At 39.1% G+C, this 26130-nt stretch overlaps 1 protein-coding gene across 5 annotated transcripts in view; it reads left to right on the top strand.

The window, feature by feature from the left end:
- The window catches only part of Atm (ATM serine/threonine kinase), a 157982-nt gene that overhangs the window by 19638 nt on the left and 112214 nt on the right, over positions 1-26130 (top strand). For 4 of the 5 annotated variants that reach the window (XM_045145281.1, XM_004652950.2, XM_045145279.1 and 1 more), the window contains 10 exons: positions 2530-2768; positions 4955-5118; positions 9039-9208; positions 10993-11364; positions 12801-12995; positions 15134-15229; positions 17045-17270; positions 19564-19689; positions 22647-22772; positions 24089-24178. In XM_045145281.1, coding sequence (XP_045001216.1) covers positions 2530-2768; positions 4955-5118; positions 9039-9208; positions 10993-11364; positions 12801-12995; positions 15134-15229; positions 17045-17270; positions 19564-19689; positions 22647-22772; positions 24089-24178 — 1804 coding nt within the window. Of the gene's footprint in view, positions 1-2529; positions 2769-4954; positions 5119-9038; positions 9209-10992; positions 11365-12800; positions 12996-15133; positions 15230-17044; positions 17271-19563; positions 19690-22646; positions 22773-24088; positions 24179-26130 lie in introns of those variants that run through there. The other variant, XR_006636210.1, reaches the window with a different exon arrangement.

The raw sequence follows: 26130 nt of genomic DNA, 5'->3' as shown, positions 1-26130 counted from the left end.
AAATGATATTAAGTAAAAATTAAGCATTAAGTAAAAATGCTATCCTGTTCTAATGACAAGGAAAGCTAAGTATCTTTTAAATAATTCCATATTCTCTGTTTTAATGATAGAGGTATATTGAGAATATATATTCTGGAAGAATTGATATATATGTGGTATTTCCATTTATACTGGTAAGCATTTTACAAATGGTAGGCATTCTGTATCAATTTAGGCAATAGTTTAGCAACAGGGAGAGATACAAGGACTAGGCTCCCCAAATAAGAACCAAGTTAATTTTTTTTTTCTTAAATCAACCCTTGATTATTTATTTAGTTGATAGAGAGAAAGAGGGAAAGAGAGAGAATGGGTACACCAGGGCCTCTGCCCACTGCAAACAAACTCCAGATGCATGTGCCATCTGCATCTGGCTTACGTGGGTCCTGGGGAATTGAACCAAGGTCCTTTGGCTTTACAGTCAAACACCTTAAATGCTACGCCATCCCTCCAGCCTCAAGAACCAAGTTTTTCTTACTGCTTAATGGTGGTTCATTTTTTAACTTTTAAAAAATATTTTTACTTTATTGAGAGAAAGAGAAAGAGAGGGAGGAAGGCAGATAGAAAGAATGGACGCACCAGGGCCTCCTGCCACTGCAAGCAAACTCCAGATGTATGTGTCATTATGTGCATCTGGCTTACTTGAGTCTTGGGGGATGGAACCTGTGTCCTTTGGCTTTGCAGGCAAGCACCTTAATTGCCAAGCCATCCCTCCAGCCCATTTTTTTAAAAAATTTTTTGTCAATAACCTCCATTCATATGCACAATGTACCCAGATCAAATCCCCTTCTGCTCCCCCCTCTCCCTCTACCAAACCCCTTATTCTTTGCAACCAGTCCCTATTTTATCTTGATGTGTCTCCCCCTGCCATAGTATGTAGATAGCATCAGCCATTGTGAGGTCATAATTGCAGTGACCTCTTAATGGCTGGAAGACAGTATTCCAAAGAACTCCTCCCCTTCCTTAGGCTGTGTATTTTTTTCTGCTACTTTTCCCATAATGTTCTCTCAGCCTTAGAGGGTGTAATGGAGATGATCCTTGATAGAGATGTCTCAGTGCTGAACATTCCACTGTCTTTTCCTCTCAACACTTAGTAGTTGCCGCCAGCTGCAAAGAGAAGCTTCTTTAGCCAAAAGTGAAAGCAGCATTAACCTGTGGGGATGAATCTAGTTTAGAGGGCAGTTTGAGCATACTGTTTCCATTTAGCCAAATAGCAGTAGTAGTTTTGCCATAGGGCTGATGACCTCCCAAGCCATAGGCATTAAGTTTTCAGTTCCAGACATGAACTCCCCCTGTGCAGTGGGCCTCGAATCTAATCAGAAAGCAGTTGATTTCCCCCATAAGACATGCCATCCTTGCACCAGTATTTGTCCTGGCTAGCCAGCCATAAAGCTTGCAGGGTCCACTGCTTGCTAAGCCTTTTGATGACTTTTCTCCCCCAGCAGGCTGCATTAGCCCTCTCCAGTATCATGGCAGCTAGTCCTTGAGCCCAGGCATGTCATGTCTTCATGAATAGGGTGTTACCATTTAGTTCTGGCAGGCAACCAAGAGCCTTGGCCTGTATTATTTGGAGAAGCACTAGGCTGATCAACAACTTACTGCAAGGTATCCCACCTCTCACAGTGACATTTTGTTGTAATAGTCTATGGCTTCTGGGCACAGCATTATCTATCTCCACAAGGTACTTCTGCCCAAACTCTGTATTGTTAACTTTTTTGTGTTTCAAGGTAAGGTCTCACTTTACTCCCAGTATAACCTAGAACTTCTTACTGTATGCCACTGGCCTTAAACTTGGAATGAGCCTCTTCTGCTGGGATTAAATACATGCACCACCACATCTGGTTTCTCTCTTTATTTAACATACATATATTTTAGCTAGTGATGAAGTATATATTCATATAGCTTATTTATAACAGTTTTGATTTTGATTAACCCTCCCTCCTCCTCTTCCACCATCCCCTTTCCTGACCACTTAGTCCATTCCATCCCCAGTGTTCTGCCCCTCTGTTTATATATCTTCTGTCCCCTCAAAAGCCCTCCCTCGTGGCCCTTTTCTAGCTTTCTGCCCTTTACTACTCACTCTTACTCCAACTCATACAAAACTAAAAACTTGAAGCTAGGATCTGCATATGAGAGAGAACATGCAGCATTTGACTTTCTGACCCTGAGTTACCTTAGCATTATCTTTTCCAAGTCCACCCATTTTCCTGCAAATTTCATTTTTCTTCAAAGCTGAGTAACACTCCATGGTGTGTATGTACCACATATTCTTCATCAGTTGTTCGACATTTAGGCTGGTTCCACTTCCTACCTATTGTTAATAGAGCAGCAGTAAATAGTGTTGAGCGAGTAATCTCTGCAGGAAGGTAGAATCCTTACTTGGTTTTGTTCCTCTGTGAATGATTGAAACTAAGTCATGCTTGAAAAATAGATTTATCTTTTCTTTAGCTTGCTTGTTTCTCATGCCGAATTGGTCTTTGTTTTCTATCATAGACAAGACAAGAGCTCTGCAGGCCTAACTCATATCTTAGCAGCCCTTACAATCTTCCTCAAGAGTTTGGCTGTTAACTGTCGAAACCGTGTGTGTGAATTAGGGGATGAAATTCTTCCTACCTTACTATGCATTTGGACCCAAAATAGACTTAATGATTCCTTAAAAGAAGTAATTATTGAATTATTTCAACTCCAGATTTATGTCCACCATCCACAAGGAGCCAGAACCCATGAAAAAGGTATAAAGGAAGGTTTTTTTTACTCTTGAATTTACTGTATCATTAAAACAGAAGCTTAAGTATGACATTAGCATTCTGTAAGAGACTATGGCATTCCTCTGATAACAGTGTTATTCATCATAAAATGGCTTTCATGCATTTATAGAATTTGAACCAGTGGTAATAAATTACACTGTACCTTTCCATTTGTTCAATATAATGCTGGGTATTATGAGGAACACAATGAGATGTTGCCTATTTCCTCTACAAGCTGTTTATGTTTACTAATTAGGTTCTAAGAGGTGACAAAGACTTTAGAAGAAAATGATTTAGAGAAAGCAGGATGCTGTTTATCTACATACTAATTCTCACTAGAAAAATCAAATGAATGGACTTAAAGCAGCCAGTTTGAGTTTTCTGTTTCTAAAGAAGTTATAAGCGTATTTTCATAGAAGTATGAGGTACAATGGAACGATTGCCTCTTGTGCCTCATAGTTACTCCAGGGCCATTTTCTGGGAAAAAAAAGAAAACTATAGCAACAAAATTACAACAATACACAGAGAAATGAATCACTTGTCCTCATGTATTCCTTTGCATTTATCTTTGTTTAGTTATTTGGTTGAAGCAGAATCTCACTGTAGGCCAGGATGATTACTCTGTAGTCTAGGCTGGCCTTGAACTCACAGCCATCCTCCTACCTTAGCCCTCCCAACTGCTGGGATTAGGTATGTGCCACCATGCCCTCCTTGCATTTATTTTTATCTTTTTTTTTCCGAAGTAGAGTCTCACTCTAGCCCAGGCTGACCTGGAATTCACTATGTGGTCTCAGGATGGCCTCGAACTCAAGGTGATCTTCCTACCTCTGCCTTCCAAGTGCTGGGATTAGAGGTGTGCTCTACCATGCCCAGCCCCATTTATCTTTTATCAAGAATACAGATGTTGTGGTTCTGTTCAGTAGATCAGAACTTCATGGAGTGTCAGTGGAGTCTAATGAGCTCCCTTATGATCTGTCTGTAATTGTCTTTGGGCTTTGAACCAGTTCATTATGGCTAATAATCATGACCTTATTAGATGGCCTGCTACATTGAGTAATAACAGCTAAGAAGGAACAAACTGTATTTCATGAGCTATTGTATCATATAAATATAAATATTTACCTCTAATGTAACTACTATATAAGAATGGTTGGGCTGGAGAGATGGCTTAGTGGTTAAGTGCTTGCCTGTGAGCCTAAGGACCCTGGTTCAAGGCTTGATTCTCCAGGTCCCACGTTAGCCAGATGCACAAGGGGTGTATGCATCTGGATTTCGTTTGCAGTGGCTGGAGGCCCTGGCATGCCCATTCTCTCTCTCTCTCTCTCTCTCTCTCTCTCTCTCTGACTCTCTATCACTCTCAAATAAATAAATAAAAAATGAATAAAAAAAATTAAAAAAAAAAAAAAAGAATGGTGACTTTTTCACCAGGTGTGGTGGTACACACCTCTAATCCCAGCACTCGGGAGGCAGAAGTAGGAGGATCACCGTGAGTTTGAGGCTACCCTGAGACCACATAGTGAATTCCAGGCTTATTAACTAATTAACTACATATTTAGAATGAATAAAAAATTGACTCAACAAGTATGGTGAGGCTGCCAGAAAAATTCACTCGTTTCAGCCTACAATAAATTATTGTTATGGTGCGCCTTGTTTGAAGGAGTTTATTGTCCTCTTGTTTTCTGTACTACTCAGCCAGTTGGAATAGCATGTTCACCAGACCTGCAAAGTCAGCATTTTAAGAAGGACATAAGTTGATGGGATTGTGTCATAGGAAAGATGGCTAGGATGGTGAGATATATATCAATCATAGGTCAGTAACATTTGATACCAGTGTAAGGAAACAATAGCAGAAAACACATAGAGAAGCTGTTTCCTCATGTGGAGAGAATGTATTAATTTATTTTCTTTAGGGGAGATAGTAAATTAGGAAAAGGAGGCATTTTGACCAGATCATAGAAGAAATTTATAAGAACCACAGTTATCTGACTTTGCCTGTGAGCACCATTCAGAAGTGGAGTTAAGGATATTCTCAGAAGACACATTAGTACTGGGTAGAAGATTGGACTAATTGTTTTCTAATGTTCATGCACCTTAATAGTAAAATAATTTTGTGAGTTGACAGTGTAAAACAAGTGTGTATGTAAATTACATTTACATTTTTTGGATTATAGGAGCTTATGAATCAACAAAATGGCAAAGTAACTTATACGACTTATATGACCTGCTAGTAAATGAGATAAGTCACATAGGAAGTAGAGGAAAATATTCCTCAGGATCTCGTAATATTGCTGTCAAGGAAAGTTTGATTGAACTGATGGCAGACATTTGTCACCAGGTATAGTAGCTATTGTCACACTTTGCAATTTCCTATTTTTTTTCCTTTGCTGGCCTTTTAAGACTTGTCTTATCACAAGAAGCTTATACAATTACTCTGGGAGTGTGGAAATGGCTCAATGTTTAAAGGTACTTGCTTGTAAAACCATCAGTTTAGGTTCGATTCCCCAGTATCCATGTAAAGCCAGATGGACAAAGTGGTGCCCATGAACTTAGAGTTTGTTTGCAGAGGCAAGAGGCCCTGACACGTCCATACTTTCTTTCTCTCACCTTTTTGTTTTTGGGGGCCGGGGTGGTGGTGGTGGTGGTGGTTCTTCCAGGTAGGGTCTCACTCTAGCTCTGGCTGACCTGGAATTCACTTTGTAGTCTCAGGGTGGCCTCACACTCACAGTGAGTTCTATCTCTGCTTCCTGAGTGCTGAGTGCATCACCACGCCCAGCCTTTCTCTCTGCTTTAACCCCAGCACTTGAGAGGCAGAGGTTAGATAATTGCCTGAGATCAAGGACAGCCTAAAATTTGTAGTGAATTCCAGGTCATCCTTGGCTAGATTGAGACCTTGTCTTGAAAATAAACCAAAGCTATGATTTAATACATATATAAAATTCTTCTGTACATTGTGATACTCTAAATATACATATTTGGTATTTCCTAATTGGAATTCACTATGTAGTTACAGGCTGGTCTTGAAATCAGTGACCCTCCTGTCTCAGCCTCCTGAGTACTGGGATTAAAGGCATATGTCACCACATCACCACACCTGGCTCTGGAATTTCCTTTTTTTTTTGTTTTTTTGAGGTAGGGTCTCACTCTAGCCCAGGCTGACCTGGAATTTACTCTGGAGTCTGAGTATGGTCTTGAGCTCACAGAAATCCTCCTAACTCTGCTTCCTAAATGCGGGGATTAAAGTGTGCACCACCATGCCTGGCCAGAATTTCCTTTTTTTTTTTGAGGTAGGGTCTCACTCTGGTCCAGGCTGACCTGGAATTAGCTGTGTAGTCTTAGGGTGGCCTTGAATTCATGACCATTCTCCTACCTCTGCTGGGATTAAAGGTGTGTGCCACCACACCTAGCCAGAATTTTCCTTTTAATTGACTATATAACTCTTTTGATTAAGTAAATATAAGACTAGTAATGTACTTTTCTTTCTTAAGATTGTCTACAATTAATAAGATTACCTTAACTCTAATGTATGTATGTTTGTTTGGTTGCTTCTCTTTTTTTTTTTGGTTTTTCGAGGTAGGGTCTCACTCTGGTCCAGGCTGACCTGGAATTAACTCTGTCATCTCAGGGTGGCCTTGAACTCATGGCGATTCTCCTACCTCTGCCTCCCGAGTGCTGGGATTAAAGGCGTGTGCCACCACGCCTGGCTTTGTTTGCTTCTTTTTTATGAATTAGAATTTATGTAGTATAACCTTCACTGTTACTATCTATAATTCATTGGTTTGGTTTTAAAACATCACACCTATCTAATTTCAGACATCAGAAACTTCAGACCTATGAGCATTCAATCCCAATTCTTTGTTTCTCCTAGCCTCTGGCAACCAACATCTAATATACCTCCAATCTCTGGAATAATTTTCCTGTTTTGACACTTATGTAAATGGAATCATACATATGGGGTCTTTGTCCCCAGGTTTCTTCACTGAACAGGATGTTCTTCATTGAGTGCCACAGATAGTATTTCATTCCTTCTGGTTTTCTTTTTCTTTTTTTTTTTTTTTTTTTTTTTTGGTTTTTTGAGGTAGGTTTTTCAGGTAGGCTGACCTGGAATTCACTGTGAAGTCTCAGGTTGGTCTCAAACTCACAGTGACCTCTTGCCTCTGCTTCCTGAGTGCTGGGATTAAGGGCACATGCACCTACTACATCTGGCCATTCCTTATTGATGCAGGATATGGGGATTCAGGAGAAGTCCCCCAGAATTTATGATCCCCATTTTGGGTTATGTCCTACTGCTAATAAAGAATTAGATGAATTCAAGAAGGATAAATTATGAATTATTAAGTTTATTTAGGGGAAAATAAAAAATTCTGGAGTTTATCTAAGGTAGTTTGGGATTTAAAAGAAGCTGAGGCTTTTAAAGAGAGATTAGAATAAAACTGCTAGCATGTGGAAAGCTAACTTAAGAGAAACTAAAGCCTTTAAAGAGGGTTTAGAGCAGAGCTGCAGGCACATGGAAAGCTCACTGCAGAGAAACTGAGCCTTTCAAAGACAGACTGGAGTAAAACACATGGAAGATAGAATTTTGGAGCTTTGGAGGGAGATTTAGAAGTTATTCCATGGTATCTGTCATGTGCTTTTCCCACGAGAGAAAGTTAAGAGAGCAAATGGTGATGAATTGAGGCAGAAAAGCAGAGAGGAAAACAGAGACCAAGAAGTTCAGAGGAAGAATGAGTAATAAAGATAGTTACACTAGCTGGGCATGGTGGTGCACGTCTTTAATCCCAGCACTTGGGAAGTAGAGGTAGGAGGATTGCCGTTGAGTTCGAGGCCACCCTGAGACTCCATAGTGAATTCGAGATCAGCCTGGACTGGAGTGAGATCCTACCTCAGAGAACAAAACAAACAAACAAACAAAAAGATATTTACTCTGATGGTTACCCCTAGTTTAAAGCTATTACAGCAGGCCTGGAGTTATTGAGAGCACCCCTATGGTAGATCTAGAGTGTAAGGGAAATACATGGTAGATTCAGAGACCACTGGAAAATCATGCATGTACCCAAACTGTAAAGCAGAGGCAAGCAGAAGAGTTGCCTCAGACCAAGAAACAGTGTTATGCTCTTCCTCCTGGTTGAGGGGGAAGCTATAGTCATGTGTATCTAAGCAGAGATGAGAGGGAGGGAATCCAGAGAGAGTTCTACAAAGGTGAAAAAGGTCCAGACAGGAAGAAGATGAGAGCCTTTATATGCAAGGGGAAGACCTGATTGTTTATAGATTTGGAAACCCAGGGGTTTCCAGGGGGCACATTAGACTGGGCAGTAAGGGGTGCTGTAGATCAGTCTCGATCAGACACAAACTCCATTTCTGCCAAGAGTTCTGTTCTTGTGTCAGGGCGAGGAGGTATATGTGGTGGCATCTCCTGGTTCTCTTTGAGCCTCAATCTCTAATTGAAACTACCTAAAAGAAGCTAGGTTTCTCCTATCCCCATTCATTATGATTGAGTAATGCTCAACTGTATGGATATATTATAGTTTGTTTATGCATTCATCAGTTAATAGCATACTGTTTGTCAAGTAAACTTTTTTCTCAGAGATTTGGTTAACACCCCAGGTGGTAATTTTTTGTGTGTGTGTGATTTTTTGAGTAGGCTCTCACTCTAGCCCACGCTGACCTGGAACTCATTCAGGGTGCTCTCGAACTCATGGTGATCCTCCTACCTCTGCCTCCAAAGTGCTGGGATTAAAAGCATTTGCCACCACACTTGGCAATTTTTTTGTCTTATTAAATGTTATTAGTAATTTTAAATTTAATCCCTTTGAAAATACAGGATTTTGCTCTCTTTATATTTCTTTGTACTTTTAGTAAATGTCCCCATTAAATAAAACTAATAATAATATAACGTTTATTTTCTAAGATGTTATTATAATTACACAAAATGTTTTACTACTTATTTTTGATCGTGTTTACATAATTCTGTTGACTACTACTCTATGAATTCCCCATATCTTCATTTGGGAAGAACTTTTTCATAGCCTATTAAAACTATAGCAGTAAAAATGTACGTTTATTTATTTATTTTACCTTTTTTTTTTTTTTTGTTTAGTTATTCGCGGTAGAGTCTTGCTGTAGCCCAGGCTGACCTGGAATTCACTATGTAGTCTAAGGTTAGCCTTGAACTCATGGCAATCCTCCTACCTCTGCCTCCCGAGTGCTGGGATTAAAGGTATGCACCATGTGCCGCTTATTTATTTATTTATTTTTTAGCTTTTTAATGAAGATACCAGATTCTTGGATATTTCTCTGTGCTATACTAGTACACAAAGAGAATCTACTGATTACCCGGCACCCTGCAAAAGGAGGAGAATAGAAGTGGGCTGGGAAGTGATAAAAGATTATTTGCAGAAGTTACAGAATGACTTTGATCTTGTGCCTTGGTAAGTTGTTAAAATTTTTCTCTTCCATTGTTATTTTAAATATTTTAGTTATTTATTTACTTACTTTGAGAGAAAAAGAGAATGAGAATGGGTACACCAAGGCCTCCAGCCATTGTAAACAAACTTAAGATGCATGCACCATCTTGTGCATCTGCCTTACTTGGGTACTGGGGAATCGAACCTGAGTCCTTAGGCTTTGCCAACAAGAGCCTTAACTACTAAGCCATCTCTCCAGCACTCCAGTATCATTTAAGTCATTTTCCCCATCTCATGAAACTTCTAGCAAAATAATTTGTTTCATTGACTAGAACTGTCACTTGTCTACTTACAAACCATTAGGTGCAAAGTGAAATGTGATTTCCAGTGCATGTTGAGATTCATAATTAATGATTTATCTGCTGATATTAAAACAGGGCTTCCTTTTTTAAGCAGAGACATAGCAAAGAAGAAGGGCCTGGCTTTCTGGTAGGCAACCATTAATTTCTGCTTTATGGAGTTCACTGAGTTGTGTACCTCACTAGGATGAGATTTGTCAGACACATAGCCCGTAGCACCTTTGTGTACAGTTAGATTAGGAGAGGAATGAATGATAGCCTTCCGAAGGACTGGAGAGATGGTTTAGCAGTTAAAATGCTTGCCTGCAAAGCCAAAGGACCCAGGTTCGGTTCTCCAGCCCAGGTCCTTCAATTTGTCCATTTAATCAATCAATCAATCAATCAGTTGTTTTTAAAAATTTTTATTTACTTGAGAGCGACACAGAGAGAGAGGCAGAGAGAGAGAGAGAGAGAGAGAGAGAGAGAGAGAGAGAGAGAGAATGGGTGTGCCAGGGCCTCCAGCCACTGCAAACGAACTCCAGACGCATGTGCCCCCTTGTGCATCTGGCTAACGTGGGTCCTGGGGAATCAAGCCTCGAACCGGGGTCCTTAGGCTTCACAGGCAAGTGCTTAACCGCTAAGCCATCTCTCCAGCCCAATCAATCAATTTTTTATTGAATATCTTGGATGTGCCATGCGTTAAAGATACACTGATGAGTAGTACAAGGTTTCTATTCTTGAGTGGCATACCTCTAGAGAATTTCTAACAGATTTTGTTGAATTAATTAATAGGTGTCAAGAAATAACAGTTTTAATGAATTAGTGTCAAAACTAGCTTTTTAGGTTTTCTTTATTTTTCTGTTAGTTTTTTTTTTGTGTAAGGGAAAGAAAATAGTTTAACTAGCAATTCAAAAAAAGTTGTTATTCTTTCTGCCATTTTATTTTTTATTTTATTTTATTTTATTTTTTGGTTTTTTGAGGTAGGGTCTCACTCTGGTCCAGGCTGACCTGGAATTAACTCTGTAGTCTCAGGGTGGCCTTGAACTCACGGCGATCCTCCTACCTCTTCCTCCCAAGTGCTGGGATTAAAGGCATGTGCCACCACGCTTGGCCTTCCTGCCATTTTAATAAGGAACACCTAATAAATATTAACACCTACTTTACTTTTGAAAACACCATGGAAAAATATGAAGATAATGACTTAGTTAGGATATTGTGAACATGCCTTTTTTTTTTTTTTCGTGGCACCTGTTCTTTGAAAATATAGATTCTAGGCTGGAGAGATGGCTTAGTGGTTAAGGCACTTGCCTGTGAAGCCTACGGACCCATGTTCAATCTCTCTTCAGATTCCACGGAAGCCATTCTGCCTCACTTTCTCTAAGAAAAAAATATTCTGGATTTTTGTACTTTCTTTTAGGTTGTTAATGGGATTGAAAAATTTAAAATAAACTTAAAAAATTTTTTTTGTAGGCTACAGATTACAACCCAGTTAATATCAAAGTATCCTGCAAGTTTACCGAACTGTGAACTTTCTCCATTACTGTTGATACTGTATCAGCTTCTGCTTCAGCAGCGACGTGGGGAACGTACACCATATGTGCTGCGATGCCTTACAGAAGTTGCCTTGTGTCAAGGCAAGAAATCAAACCTTGAAAGCTCTCAAAAGTCAGATTTGTTGAAACTCTGGATTAAAGTTTGGTCTCTTATCTTTCGTGGTATAAGTTTAGAACAGATACAAACGGAAAACTTTGGTTTAGTTGGAGCCATTATTCAAGGTAGTTTAGTTGAACTTGACAGAGACTTCTGGAAATTATTTACTGGCTCAGCCTGTAAACCTTCAAGGTAGGTTATATTATGTCAGATTTTGCAAATACATACATATATGTCCCTGGTCATTTTCAAGCAATCACCTTCAACTTTTGAACCCTCTCCAGCTCCATGTTCTTGATCATTTTCCTAGTTGTTACTTCAGTTAAAGATACATTAAATTAGAGCCGGGCATGGTGGAACACGCCTTTAATCCCAGCACTCGGGTGGCAGAGGTAGGAACATTGCCATGAGTTTGAGGCCACCCTGAGACTTCATAGTGAATTCCAGGACAGCCTGGGCTAGAGTGAGACCCTACCTCAAAAAACAAAAAACAAACAAAACAAACAAACAAACAAACAAAATATATATATACACACACATATGTATATGTATGTATGTGAAATTATATTTCACATGCTTTTGTTGTTGGGCCATGAAGACTTAAATGTATGAATATGAAATTAGGTCAACATGAAAGGTTTTTAAGGCCAATTTTCTTTTAAGAATTGGAGTTAAATTTCATTTATTTATAATATAGAATAATTCAGTATTTGTAAGCCTTATTTTTTGTAGCACTGTGTAATGTTGTCAGAAGAGATTTTTTTACTGTGTGTGTGTGTGTGTGTGTGTGTGTGTGGTGTGTATAGTAAATGTGCACAGAGGCTAGAGGAGAACATCAGGTCTTGTCCTCTATCCACTCAGTCATGTATTTCTTTGAGATGGAGTCTCTTCCTGAACCTGGAGATACCTCTGGTTTCGGTTAGATGTCTGACCAGGGAGCCCCAGCAATTCTTTCATTTCTACTACCCTGGGGTTACAAGCTTGAGTGACTAACCAAGCTGTTTATATGGGTACTGAAGAATCAAATTCAGTGTGAATAGGTCCTTGTAGACCATCCACAGCATGCTTACCCACTGAACCATATTGCTAGCCCCAGAAGAGAATTTGTTTTTTTGTTTTTTTTACTTCTCAAGGTAGGGTTTTACTCTAGCCCAGGCTGATCTAGAATTTACTGTGGAGTCTCAGGTGGCCTCAAACTCACAGTAATCCTCCTACCTCTGCCTCCTGAGTGCTGGGATTAAAGGCATTCGTCACCATGCCTGGCTTTCAGTAGAGAATTTTTTTTTTAATTTTTAAAATTTTTATTAGCATTTTCCATGATTATAAAAAAAAAATCCCATGGTAATTCCCTCCCCCCCCCACTTTCCCCTTTAAATGCCATTCTCCATCATATTACCTCCCCATCACAATCATTGTACTTACATATATATAATATCAACCTATTAAGTACCCTCCCTTCCTCAGAAGAGAATTTTTAATCAAGAGTCTTCTTAAATGTAAAATATTTCCTGTCTAAAGTTACAATGTGCCTTTGTCCTGAGCATTGCAGGCATAGAGGTAAGCATGATAAAGGCTCTGCCCCTCATAGAATTTAATTTCAACAGCTGTCTATTTTTTTTCTCTATTAGCCCTTCAGTATGTTGTTTGGCCTTGGCACTGAACATCTGTGCAGTTCCAGACACAGAAAAAACTGGAACAGAACAAAATATTTGTGAAGCCAATAGAAATTTTTCCTTAAGGGAGTCGATAATGAGATGGCTTTTATTGTATCAGTTAGAGGATGACTTAGAAGACAGTACAGACCTTCCACCCATTCTTCAGAGGTAATTTCCGTTTCTTCGCACACTGTTGTTTTATGTCATAAGGCTCCCTCCACATGCTAGATGTCACATGTCTTTATTTTATGATGATCATGCAGAATTTCCCAGAATTAGCCCTAAAATATTAAACAACAGTCATCTGTGTCTTTATTCCTGGATCATTTCTGAGGTAAAAGCTTACTCTTCTCTACCATGTAGGGAATGTTCATGAAGGAGATAGATATATAGACAGATATCTATCTATATATATTTCTTTAAAAAATTTAAATTACTCCAGTATAATATTTTGATACTTACATAATGTTTGAATCAGGGTAAACATGTCTGTCTTTTCAAGCGGTTATTATTTATAGTGAACCCATTTAAAAGTCTGATTTCTTTTTTTTTAAATTTTTATTTATGTATTTGTGAGCGACAGAGAAAGAGGCAGAGAGAGAGAGAGAGAGAGAGAGGGAGAGAGGGAGAGGGAAAGGGAGAGGGAGAGGGAGGGAGGGAGGGAGAGAATGGGCGCACCAGGGCTTCCAGCCACTGCAAATGAACTCCAGACGCGTGCGCTCCCTTGTGCATCTGGCTAACATGGGTCCTGGGGAATCAAGCCTCGAACCGGGGTCCTTAGGCTTCACAGTCAAGCGCTTAACCGCTAAACCATCCCTCCAGCCCTAAAAGTCTGATTTCTTTTAAAAAATATGTAGTATATTATTCTGATCTGTGATTATCCTGCTGTGTAACAGAACACCAAAACTTCTTTCTCTTGCCTTTGAATTAGTGCCTTTTAATCAGTCATCCCCAATATGTATGATTCCTTAAGCATTTAGGTATTCCTTTGTGATTTTCTGTAAATAGATCTATTATATAATTCTTTTAAAAATTATAGTAAGGGTTACCTTCAGGGTGAAAATTTTTTTATAATTTTATTTTATTTTTTTATTTATTTGATAGCGACAGACACAGAGAGAAAGACAGATAGAGGGAGAGAGAGAGAATGGGCGCGCCAGGGCTTCCAGCCTCTGCAAACAAACTCCAGATGCGTGCGCCCCCTTGTGCATCTGGCTAACGTGGGACCTGGGGAACCGAGCCTCGAACCGGGGTCCTTAGGCTTCACAGGCAAGCGCTTAACCGCTAAGCCATCTCTCCAGCCCAGGGTGAAATTTTTTAAGTGAGTAGGATAAGCCCAGAGTAGAGGTAGGAGGATCACTGGAAGCTCAAGACCAGCCTGCACTACAGAGTAAGTTCTAGGTCACCCTGGTCTAGAGTGAGACTCTACCTTGGGGGGGGGGGGAACGAACAAAAACAAGAAGAAGAAAAAAAATAGGACTTAAGGCCTAGGATGGGCCGATTTGACCTTTTTATAGATGGTAATGGAACTAAATGACAACTACTAAAGGGAAGAACCTAGTGCTTTTATAATTTGTAACCTTTTTAAAAAATATTTTATTTATTTTATTTGACATAGAAAGGTGGAGGGAGGGAGGGAAGAAGAGAGAGAGAGAACAAATGGGCACGTCAGGGCCTCCAGCCACTGCAAACAAACTCCAGATGTGTGTGGTTCTTTGTGCATTTGGCTAACATGGGTCCTGGGGTATGGAACCTGGGTCCTTTGGCTTTGCAGGCAAATGCCTTAACCCCTAAGCCATCCCTCCAGTCCTGATTTGTTACCTTTTATTTAGAAATCATCTTTTAATAATTGTTTAGTTCTGCTTCTAAGCAGTGTTAGAAACCCCAGAAGCAATACGTGTGTCTTTCATTTCTTCTTTCAGACAAAAAAATCAGTACTAATCAAAACAATTTTAATTTGAAACCAAATTTTAGAGGTCAAAGCTTGTAGCTACACATGGATGTTAAAACATTTTTAAAAAATGGCTTATGATCTGCGCTGGGGAGATGGCTTAGCAGCTAAGCGCTTGCCTGTGAAGCCTAAGGACCCCGGTTTGAGGCTTGATTCCCCTGGACCCACGTTAGTCAGATGCACAAGGGGGCGCAAACATCTGGAGTTTGTTTGCAGTGGCTGGAGGCCCTGGCGTGCCCATTCTCCCTCTCTCTCTCCCCCTCTCTCTGTCTGTCGCTCTCAAATAAGTAAAAATAAACAAGAAAAAAAAATGGCTTATGGTCTTGTAAGTGAAGATTTTCATTTTTCTTTCTAGTAATTATCCTCATCTAATACTGGAGAAAATTCTTGTGAGTCTCACTGTGAAAAACTGTAAAGCTGCAATGAATTTCTTCCAAAGTATGCCACAATGGTATGTTATTTACTATAATTCTGTGATCTCTCTCTCTATATATGTGCATGCACACACACACATACATATACATATATGTTTATGTATATGTGTATATATATGTATATATTTATTTATGGGAGAAAGGCAGATAGAGAAAGAGAATGGGCATACGAGGGCCTCCAGACATTGCAAACCAACTCCAGATGGGTGTGCCACCTTGTACATCTAGCTTATGTGGGTACTGGGGAATGTTCCTTATGCTTCACAGGCAAGTGCCTTAACCGCTAAGCCATCTCTTCAGCCCTAATTCTGTGGTATTTAAGATGTAGCACTATTACAAAGATAATTTTAGCAAGGGTGATAATTCATCTTAATAGTAGTTATGGTCTAAATTGTTCAAGTAAAAAGTACACCTGTTAGGCAGGGAAAAGTTAAACAGTGGTTATAGTCTGTTCTATAACTTTAGATAAATGTAATATTCTTAATGTTGTGTGTTGTACTATAAATGTCAAGAAAAACAGTGACATGAGAGGAAATTATAAACAAAATTTATGTGAGTTCTTTGCAAGTACCCATGTTTGGTATAACTTGTTAGTTCTAAAAACAAGTGAGAGTTTGGTATAATGTGCCTATAATTATGGCATTTAAAAGGCTAAGGTAGCAGGATCATGTGAAGTCAGGAGTTTGAAGCTGACAATATTGGGCAATGGAACTAGAGCCAATCTCAAGGAAAAATAACAGTGAAAACTAATGATAATACACACATACACACACATTTTACAATTTGTTTATTTGCAAGGAGAGAGAAAGGGGGGGGAGGGAGAGAGAATGAATAAGAATGAATGCATCAGGGCTTCTAGCTGCTGCAAACAAACTCCAGATGCATATCCCACTTTGTGCATCTTAATGTGGGTACTGGGGAGTCAAACTTAGGTTGTTAGTTTTTGCAGGCAAATGCCTTAACTGCTGAGCTATCCATCTCTCCAGCCAAAAACTAATGATAATTAAAATAAAAATAAATCTAAAACTTGGCTTTAAGGCTGGAGGATGGCTTAACTGTTAAGGCGCTTGCGTACAAAGCCAAAGGAACCAGGTTCGATTCCCCAGTACACACATAAAGCCAGATGCTCATGTGTCTGAAGTTCATTTGCAGTGGCAAAAAGCCCTGGCATGCCTATTCTCTATCTTTCTCCTTTCTCTCCTCTTTTCCATCTCTTTCTGCCTCTCTTGCTCTCTCAAAGAAAGTATTGAAAATATCAATTAAAAAACCTTGACTTTTGGTTGATGGTCTCAGAGATTAAAGTTTTATCATTTGACTAACTCACTTGCATGAAAAAGTCCATCTCAAGGGGGCAGAAAGCAAAATCCTGTATTTTAATTTAATTAATTCATTTATTTATAATGCTCTAGCCTAGGCTGACCTGGAATTAATCTTAGGCTGACCTCGGATTTACAGTGATCCTCCTACCTCAGCCTCCCAAGTGCTGGGATTAAAGGTGTATGTCATCACATTCGGCAAACTCCTACAATTTAAAAATCAAACCTGAATAAAAGGATATGTTTTCAATAGTCATTTTTGTTACCTGATGTTATTCTTTTCTAATATTTCTATGAATTTGCCTTTGTAATTAAAATTTGTATATTTATGTACTAGTAAACTTTTCTATTGAATAGTGAAATCTGATATAAGTATATTAAAGAGAACATTTAAAACAATAATTCACTTATTGTAAATGCAGTCTCTGATATAGACACTACCTTGATTTTTTTAAAATATGTAATATGTTGCTACTATGTGGGGTAAGGTTATTAATCCAGATTTCACTTTTGAAGTGAACATCACCAAAAAGACACCAAGGAACCTTCATTTTCAGAAGTAGAAGAATTATTTCTTCAGACAACTTTTGACAAGATGAATTTTTTAACCATTGGGAAAGAATGTGCTCCAGAAAAGTACCAACATAATGTTGGCTTCTCTGTGTACCACAATCTAAAGGAATCATTGGATCATTATCTTCTGGGATTATCAGAAAAACTTCTAAATAGTTACTCATCTGATGTGAGTTTATTTATTTATTTATTCTAAAGAATTAAAGGCTATATTTAAGTTAAGCCTGGCAGACTTAGGAAGGAGAAATGGGAGTGTAAAAGGCACTAAGGATGGTAAGAAGCCTGGTTTTAAAATCAAAAGGTTTTAAAATTATAACAAGTAGGGATAACTTTGCATGTAGGAAGGAAAAGCAAAGAATAGTTTTGAGCATGTTCCTTATACCAAGAATTCTGGTAGCAAAAATCTCTTTGGGTAGGCTAGTGGGAAATAGTACAGGTGTGAACATAAGAATTATGTAGTGAGGCTGGGGAGATAGCTTAGCAGTTAAGGCACTTGCCTGTGAAGAGAAAAGGACCCAGGTTTGATTCCCCAGGGTCTACATAAGCCAGATGCACAAGGTGACACATTGGTCTGGAGTTTGTTTCCAGTGGCTGGAGGCCCTGGCACAGCCATTCTCTCTCTGTCTCCTCTCTATCCCTTTGCTTGCAAATAAGCCATCTATCCAGTTGCTAACTCAATTTTAATAAAACACTTGAGTCTATGGGGCCATACATTCAAACTACCACACTTATTTTCATGCCTTCAAAAAATTATTAATTCATTGAGATAAATTAGGGTTGCTTGCATGATCATGGATAGAGAAGGTTATTTACTGTGGAATGAGCAACTTTCTAGTGGTTATGGTCACATTGCTGATGATCCTGATTCTCCTCTCCTGGCAACTGTTAGCTGCTATTGGCTACTCTGGGAGGTGTGAGGTATCCTTCACCCATCAAAGGTGATGTATTGATACTCTCAGTCTTGTGCAGGAAACCATAGCTGCTATAAATTTATGAGTATTGCATCCATGGTGTATCTAGAACACAGCCCATGTTTACCCAGCAGACAGTGTTTTACAGCCCTCCTCCCCATTTTCTTGCTCTTTCATTCTCTCTGCCCTGCCTTCTGTGAGGTTCCCTGAGCCTTGGAGGGGTGGTTTAGGTGTTTAGCCTCTTTGAGGCTGAGCCCATGGTAGTCACTTCTCAGAAATTTTGCTAGCTGTGCATCTTCGCATTAACTACTGCCCATTGTGATAAGAAACTTTTATGACTGAGGATTTGCAGCAATATTAATCAATGGGAACAAATGTAGATTTTAGAAGGCAGTTTGACGTGTTGTCTGTTAAGCATAATCACACTGGTAGGTTGCCTCTATTGGGCTTGTGCCCTAAGCCAGAGACTTTTGGCCAGGTTTATAGTACCAGGCAGGAATTCTCTTGTGGATTGGGTCTCAAATCTAATCAGAAAGCAGTTCGTTACTCCAGTAACATTCATGCCACTATTGTGCCAGAGGGCATATCTTTCCTGGCAGGGCATTTTAATGCTGTTTTTTATGAATGTAATATCTTTCTTTCATTCTTACTTCAAATACTAAGGCCCTGTGTGTGTACCACACTTGTGCTACTTTAAGAGGATACACCCTACCTGTCTTGGTACTTTCAGAGGACATATCTTACCTGTCTTTTAGGAAATACTTAAACTATTTTGCTTGAGAATATTGGTTATCATAACTCTACAGTTACCTCTGCAATGTTTTTTTCTTTTACTTATTTATTTATTTGAGAGTGACAGACACAGAGAGAAAGACAGATAGAGGGAGAGAGAGAGAATGGGCACGCCAGGGCTTCCAGCCTCTGCAAACGAACTCCAGTCGCGTGTGCTCCCTTGTGCATCTAGCTAACGTGGGACCTGGGGAACCGAGCCTCGAACCGGGGTCCTTAGGCTTCACAGGCAAGCACTTAACCGCTATGTCATCTCTCCAGCCCTCTGCAATGTTTTTAAAAGATGCATGCCATGCTACCTTTAACCTAATTAGCTGAATTTTAATTCTTTTAAATTTTTTTTTGAGGTAGGGTCTCACTTTAGCCCAGGCTGACCTGGAATTCACTATGGAGTCTCAGGGTGGCCTTGAACTCAAAGCGATCCTCCTACCTCTGCCTTCCAAGTACTGGCATTAAAGGTGTGTGCCGCCAGATGTGGTGGCGCATGCCTTTAATCCCAGCACTCAGGAGGCAGAGGTAGGAGGATCACCATGAGTTCAAGGCCACCCTGAGACTCCATAGTAAATTCCAGATCAGCCTGGGCTAGAGTGAAACCCTAACTCAAAAAACAAACAAACAAACAAAACAAAACAGGTGTGTGCCACCACGCCTGGCTGAATTTTAATTTTTTAATATGTTCATAGGCTTGTACTTACAGAAGATAATCCCATCGTATTCAGAATTATTTATTAAATATATTTTTAACTTGTGCTTTATTCAAAGATTACAAATACAGAAACACTTGTCCGATGTTCAAGTCTTTTGGTGGGTGTTCTTGGCTGCTACTGTTATGTGAGTATAATAACTGAAGAGGAAGCATATAAATCAGAATTATTCCATAAGGCCAAGGTAGGAAAACTTGTACTAAAGTTTTAGTATTTCTCAAGAAATAATTATGTAAAATAAACTTTTGTGTAGCTTGAATGTAAACTTTTGTATAGGTTGAACATCCCTAGTTGGAAAATACATAATCTGAAGTGTTCTAAAACTAGACACATTTTTTTTTTTTTTTTTTTTTTGTTGAGGCAGGGTCTCACTTAAGCTCAAGCTGACCTCAAACGCATGGCATTCTCCTACCTTAGTCTCCTGAATGCTGAGATTAAAGATGTGAGCCACCATGCCCAACTAAAACTGGAAATTTTCTGAGTCACAGCATAAATTTAAAAAAGGAAAATTCCCTTTCTGATTTCATGTTACAGGTCATAGTTAAAATGTAGATACACAACGTGTAGCTGTACACAATTACCTTGAGACATATGTAAAGTGTAATTGAAACAAAACTCACTTGTTTCAATTGAGTTTTATTTTATAATTTGGGTTCATCTTTTTTTTTAAATTTTTTTATTGTTTATTTATTTATTTGAGAGCAACAGAGAGAGAGAGAGAGAGAGAATGGGCGCGCCAGGGCCTCCAGCCACTGCAAACGAAGTCCAGACGTGTGCGCCCCCTTGTGCATCTGGCTAACGTGGGTCCTGGGGAGTTGAGCCTGGAACTGGAGTCCTTAGGCTTCACAGGCAAGCGCTTAACCGCTAAGCCATCTCTCCAGCCCAATTTGGGTTCATCTTAAAGATATTGTCTATATGCAAATATTTTGAAATCTGGAAAACTTTTTCTTTTTTTTATTCCATATTATTTATTTATATCCTCTTAGATTTTTAAAAATTTTTTATTAGCATTTTCCATGATTACAAAAAAAATCCCATGTTAATCTCCCCCACTTTCTATGCATTTTAGATAAGATATATTCAAGTAACATAGGCTATGCAGTTGAGAAAAAAATTACGTTTTGTGTTCTTAAAGATTTGAAATTTTTTTAAGCCAATTATAAATATGGTAAATGAAATTATCTCACATTTAAAGGTAAGCTTATCAGCACAAATACTAATTAAAAATAGTTTTGCCGGGCGTGGTGGCACATGCCTTTAATCCCAGCACTCGGGAGGCAGAGGTAGGAGGATCGCCTGAGTTTGAGGCCACCCTGAGACTCCATAGTGAATTCCAGGTCAGCCTGGGCTGGAGTGAGACCCTACCTCAAAAATAAAAAGAAAACCAACAACAAAAAAAATAGTTTTATTTATGTGTTGTAGATATGTGTGAGTGTGTATGTATATGGGTACACCAGGGCCTTTTGCCTCTGCATATACCACTTTGGGGGTCTGGTTAATTTATATATAGGTACTGGGACTAGAACCCAGGCTGATAGGCTTTGTAAACAAGTGCCTTTAACCACTGAATCATCTCTCCAGCCCTGATACTGATTTTTGTCTATGCTTTTAAAAGTCTTCCCTTTGGTGATCTAATTATTTTTGTTTGTTGTTGTAAATGCAACCCACCCCGCCACAACTAGCAAGGTCTCATTGTAGCCAGCCTGACCTGGAACTCACTCTATAACCCTGGATTGGCCTCCTACCTGTCATGCTGAGCTGTAGTGATCTAATTTTTTTTTTTTTTTTCACTTTAGCCCAGACTGACCTGAAATTCTCTATAGTCTCAGGGTAGGTTTGAACTCATGGTGATCCTCTTACCTGTGCCTCCTGAGTGCTGGGATTAAAGGTGCATGCCACCATGCCTGGCTATGATCTAATTTTTTAAATGATTTTTAAAAATTTATTTATTTATTATTAGAGACATAGAGTGTGTGTGTGTGAGAGAGAGAGAGAGAGAGAGAGAAAGAAAAAGGGGGGGGAATGAGAATGGGTGCGCTAGGGCCTATAGCCCCTGAAAATGAACTCCAGACGCATGTGCCATCTTGTGCATCTGGCTTACATGGGACCTGGAGAATTGAGCTGGGTCCTTAGGCTTTTCAGGCAAATGCCTTAACTGCTAAGCCAGCTGTCCAGCCCTATAATCTAAGTTTTGATTGAGAGTATTAATCAAGTAGCCTCTAAATTTGAAACCTTCTTCCTGTCTTGCTACTACTGTGTGGTATGATTTGAAAAGGGACTGGTAGGGTATAAGATTGGTAGTGTTTCTTTTTCCTTTCTTGATTATTATTATTATTATTATTATTATTTGAGATAGTCTTCCTGTGTAGTCAAGCCTGGCATGAAATTTGCTATCCTCCTGCTTGTACCCTCTTTAGTGTTGGGGATTACAAGTGTGTCTTGCCACAGTTAGTCCACATTTGCCCACGTTCTCCCTTCCCTCCTCCTTTTCTTTCTCCCTTCTCTCTCTTTCTGTTTTTTTTTTTTTTTTTTTTTTTTTTTAGCTAGGGTGTTAGGGTTGACTCTAGTTCAGGCTGACCTGGAATTCACTGTGTAGTCTCAGGGTGGCTTTGAACTCATCACAATCCTACCTCTGCCTCCTCAGTGCTGGGATTAAAGGTGTGCCACCATGGCCGTCTTCTCCCTTCCTTCTCTTACTTTTTTTTACTCATTTTTATTTTCTGATCCTCCTTTTTTCTTTTTCTCCTTCCTTCCTTCCCTCCTTCCTTCCTTCCTTCCTTCCTTCTTCTCTCCCTCCCTCCCTCTCTCCCTCCCTCCCTCCCTCCCTCCCTCCCTTCCTTCCTCTCTCTCTCTCTCTCTCTCTCTCTCTCCCCCCCCCCCTTTCTTGTTCATTCATTCATTTCATTCTTTAACCCAGGCTGACTGGCCTAGAATGCACTGTTTATCCCAAGCTAGTCTCAGAATCACAACGATTCTGTCTCAGCCTCTTGTGTGCTGGGATTGTAGGTGTCAGTTACCACTCCCAAATTCATGTGCAGCTTCTAAAGTCCATTTAATTTTTACTTTTAGTTGAAAGTCTTTAAAAAGCAAAACTAAAGTATTAATTTTAACTGGCATTTGTATTTTTTCCATTGTGAATAGTCTCTCATGCAGTGTGCAGGAGAAAGCATCTCTCTGTTTAAAAATAAGACTAATGAGGAATATAGAATCGGTTCATTGAGAAATGTGATGCATCTATGTACGAGTTGCTTGTGTAAATGTACCAAGGTAAGATAATCTTCTTGGAGGGAGACTAGTTGGGAAGGAGTTAGCAGGAGTAGGAGGGGAATCAGACAAGTTATTGGGGGCAAATATGATCAAAATACATAGTAGATGTATGTATATGTTTATAAAACTTTTTAAAAATTAATATTTAAAAATAGTCTTGGTAGTATATAGCCTATTTATAGGATATATTACTTGGTAGTAGTATTGACTTTTAAAAATGTAATTATAAGTTTATAAACTGATCTAAAATTAAATTGAATGATAATAAAATATTTAGGTGAATGAATAAATTGGTAATCTTAATTTCACATGAAATTAATTTTAAAAATATTTTATTTATGATTTATTTGAGAGAGAATGAGAGAGAGAGAGGGGCAGATGGAGAATGGGCACGCCTGGGCCTCTAGCCACTGCAAACGAACTCCAGAAGCTTGAGCCACCTTGTGCAATTTGCCCGCGTGGTTACTGGAGAATTAAACCTGGGTCTTTAGGCTTTGTAGGCAAGCATCTTAACCGCTAAGCCATCTCTCCAGCCTGGAAATTAATATTATAACTTCATTGTTTTACCGGTTTTAAATATAATTACATAAGTGGGTCTTTTTATTTTTTTGAGAGAGAGAGAGAGAAAGAAAGATAGGGAAAGAGAGGGAAGAAGAGAATGGGTATGCCAGGGTCTCTAGTCACTGCAAACAAACTCTAGACACATGCACCACCTTGTGCATCTGGCTTCATCGGTGAGTCTTATATTGCTAGCATATATTCATTCATTTAATTAGGTAGTTGTTCACTAGTATGTGGTTTGCATATCACTATACCTAGAACCAATACAAACCTTACTTTCTTTTGCCTAGATAACATACGTAACAAGTGCTACTATGAGTAATATTTGTCTTGATTTGGAATAGGCCTCTGGCTAGAATGATGCTAATAGTTAGAAATATTTTTGAAAATTAGTAAGTACATAGACAGCTGCTAAAGTTATTGACATATAGTTTTAATTTTGTAGTGACTTTTCCTATGCCGTGATAAAAGCGAAGAATGAAAGAAATGAAACAGTAAACCTTGGCCTACAGTTATTGCTAACTAAGCTTAGGATAAGTAGCTGGTACTTTAATGTTGTTAAGTACAATGAAAGACTTTTGCTATAGTTATTATTGTGCTAAGAAAAGAGGTTAATATTTCTTAAGCAGCTTATATCTTGGCCCTACTTCCGAACTTTTTTATCTACATTGCCTTCATGATAGTAAAATTATTACCCTTCAGAAAAAAGTGTTTGTTTTTATTCTTTCTGGCTTTGTTCTTGGTCTGCATTACAGGAGAATCCAAATAAGACTGCATCTGGCTATTTCTTACGATTGTTAACATCAAAGCTTATGAATGATATTGCAGATGTTTGTAAAAGTTTAGTAAGTATACATTCTCATTTATTACCAAAATTTTGTTGATCTTAAGATTTATGTATTTGTGATATGTGTAGATATGTGTATGTAGATATGGGTACACCAGGGCCCCTTGCCTCTACATATGCCACTTTTGGCGTCTGGCTAATTTATATAGGCCAGGGCTTCAAATTCTTTCACATTCCTCTTGAAAATCAGCTCCAAAAGGCCAAAGCCATATAGTCAGGTGTCTAGCAGCAATCCTACTCTTGGTTCCAACATTACTGTTTCAGTCAGGTTCGCATTGCTGGTAGAAATCACCCAACCAAGAGCAGCTTGTGGGAAAAAAGGTTTATTTTGGCTTACAGGCTTGAGGGGGAAGATCCATGATGGCAGGAAAAATGATGACATGAGCAGAGGGTGGACATCACTCCCTCACCAACATCAAGTGGACAATAGCAAAAGGAGAGTGTGTCAGATACTGGCAAGGGGAAACTAGCTATAGCACCCATAAGCCTGCCCCCAGCATTACATTGCCTCCAGGATGCTTTAATTTCCAGTTGCCATCAGCTGGGGAGACTAGCATTCAGAACACCTAAGTTTATGGGAGACACCTGAATCGAATCACTACACACAGTCTGTGTTACAGTGCTTGGCACACACATGGGAGACACTTTTATCTATCCACAGAGTTAAAAAAAAATCTATAACTTTATTATTTATATTTTGTAGCAGACAGCCTCATATTGCTAGGATGAACCTCCAGACCAGACAGTTTATAGGAGGAAGGGATTTATTTGAAGTTTATAGATCCAGGGCAAGTTCTACAAAGGTAGAAAAAGTTGGCCCCCTTTCACATGACCAACCAGAGAGAAAAGCTAAAAGCTAAAAGCCAAATGCAACCATACCAGCACAGGCAGACACACTTCAGGAACTCCAGCCAAAGCTCAAGCACTGTGCATATCTGTAGACTGGAACTCCAGATCCACCCCCACACCTTAGGGCTGGAACCTAGGATCTGTCCAGTTACACATCTCCTCTAGTGAGGCTACTGCAGATCTAAATCACAAACTTTAATAATGTATCTTGTGGGGGAGCATCCATTCAAACTACCACACATTTCATGACAAACTATGGTCACTTTTTTCTTATTACTACACTTACTTAGAAGAAATACACTGCTATACTTTATTTAACAGTGCTTATTCTACTTTATGGAATAGCGTGTATATATATGTATTTTTACCCCTACAGCTAATAATGTACATAAAATGTTTAAACCCACTTGGTCTTCCTGTTTATTTTTATTTTTATTTTTGGTGTGTGTGTATGGTGTATGAACATGTGTGCAGAGGCATGTATCATGTGCACATATGGGAGGCCAGAAGTGAATGTCAGGTGTCATCCTGTATCACTTTTTTTGTCTTATTTTCCTGAGACAGAACTTTTATGGAACCTCAAATGCTCTATTTTTTTTTTTTTTTTTTTTTTTTGCTAGACTGGCTGACCAGGGAGCTCCAGTGATCCTCCTGCTTTATCTCTGACCCTTTCTGTGCTGGGCTTATAGGCATGTATGGCCATTCCTGACTCATGTACTTGGTTGCTGGAGATTGAACTCAGATCTTATCTGCTGAACCATCTCTCCAACCCCCTTGTTTAATTAATTAAAAAAAAAACATTTTATTTACCTATTTTATTTATTTATTTGAGACAGAGAGAGAGATACAGTGAGAATGGGCATGCCAGGGCCTCCAGCCACTGCAAACAACACTGCATGCGCTACCGTGTGCATCTGGCTTATGTGGGGCCTGTAGAATTGACCCTGGGTCCTTAGGCTTCACAGGCATATGCCTTAACTACTAAGCCATCTCTCCAGTGCCTTAATTCATTTTAAATTTTATTTTAATATATATTTTTTTCGAGTTAGGGTTTCACTCTAGGCTGTCCTGGCATTCACTTTGTAGTCTCAGGGTGGTCTT

This window comes from Jaculus jaculus, chromosome 3, assembly GCF_020740685.1.
Source record: "Jaculus jaculus isolate mJacJac1 chromosome 3, mJacJac1.mat.Y.cur, whole genome shotgun sequence".
NCBI lineage: Eukaryota > Metazoa > Chordata > Mammalia > Rodentia > Dipodidae > Jaculus > Jaculus jaculus.
The sequence above is the reverse complement of the archived record's forward strand: the minus strand, read 5'-3'. Positions and strand labels throughout refer to the sequence as shown.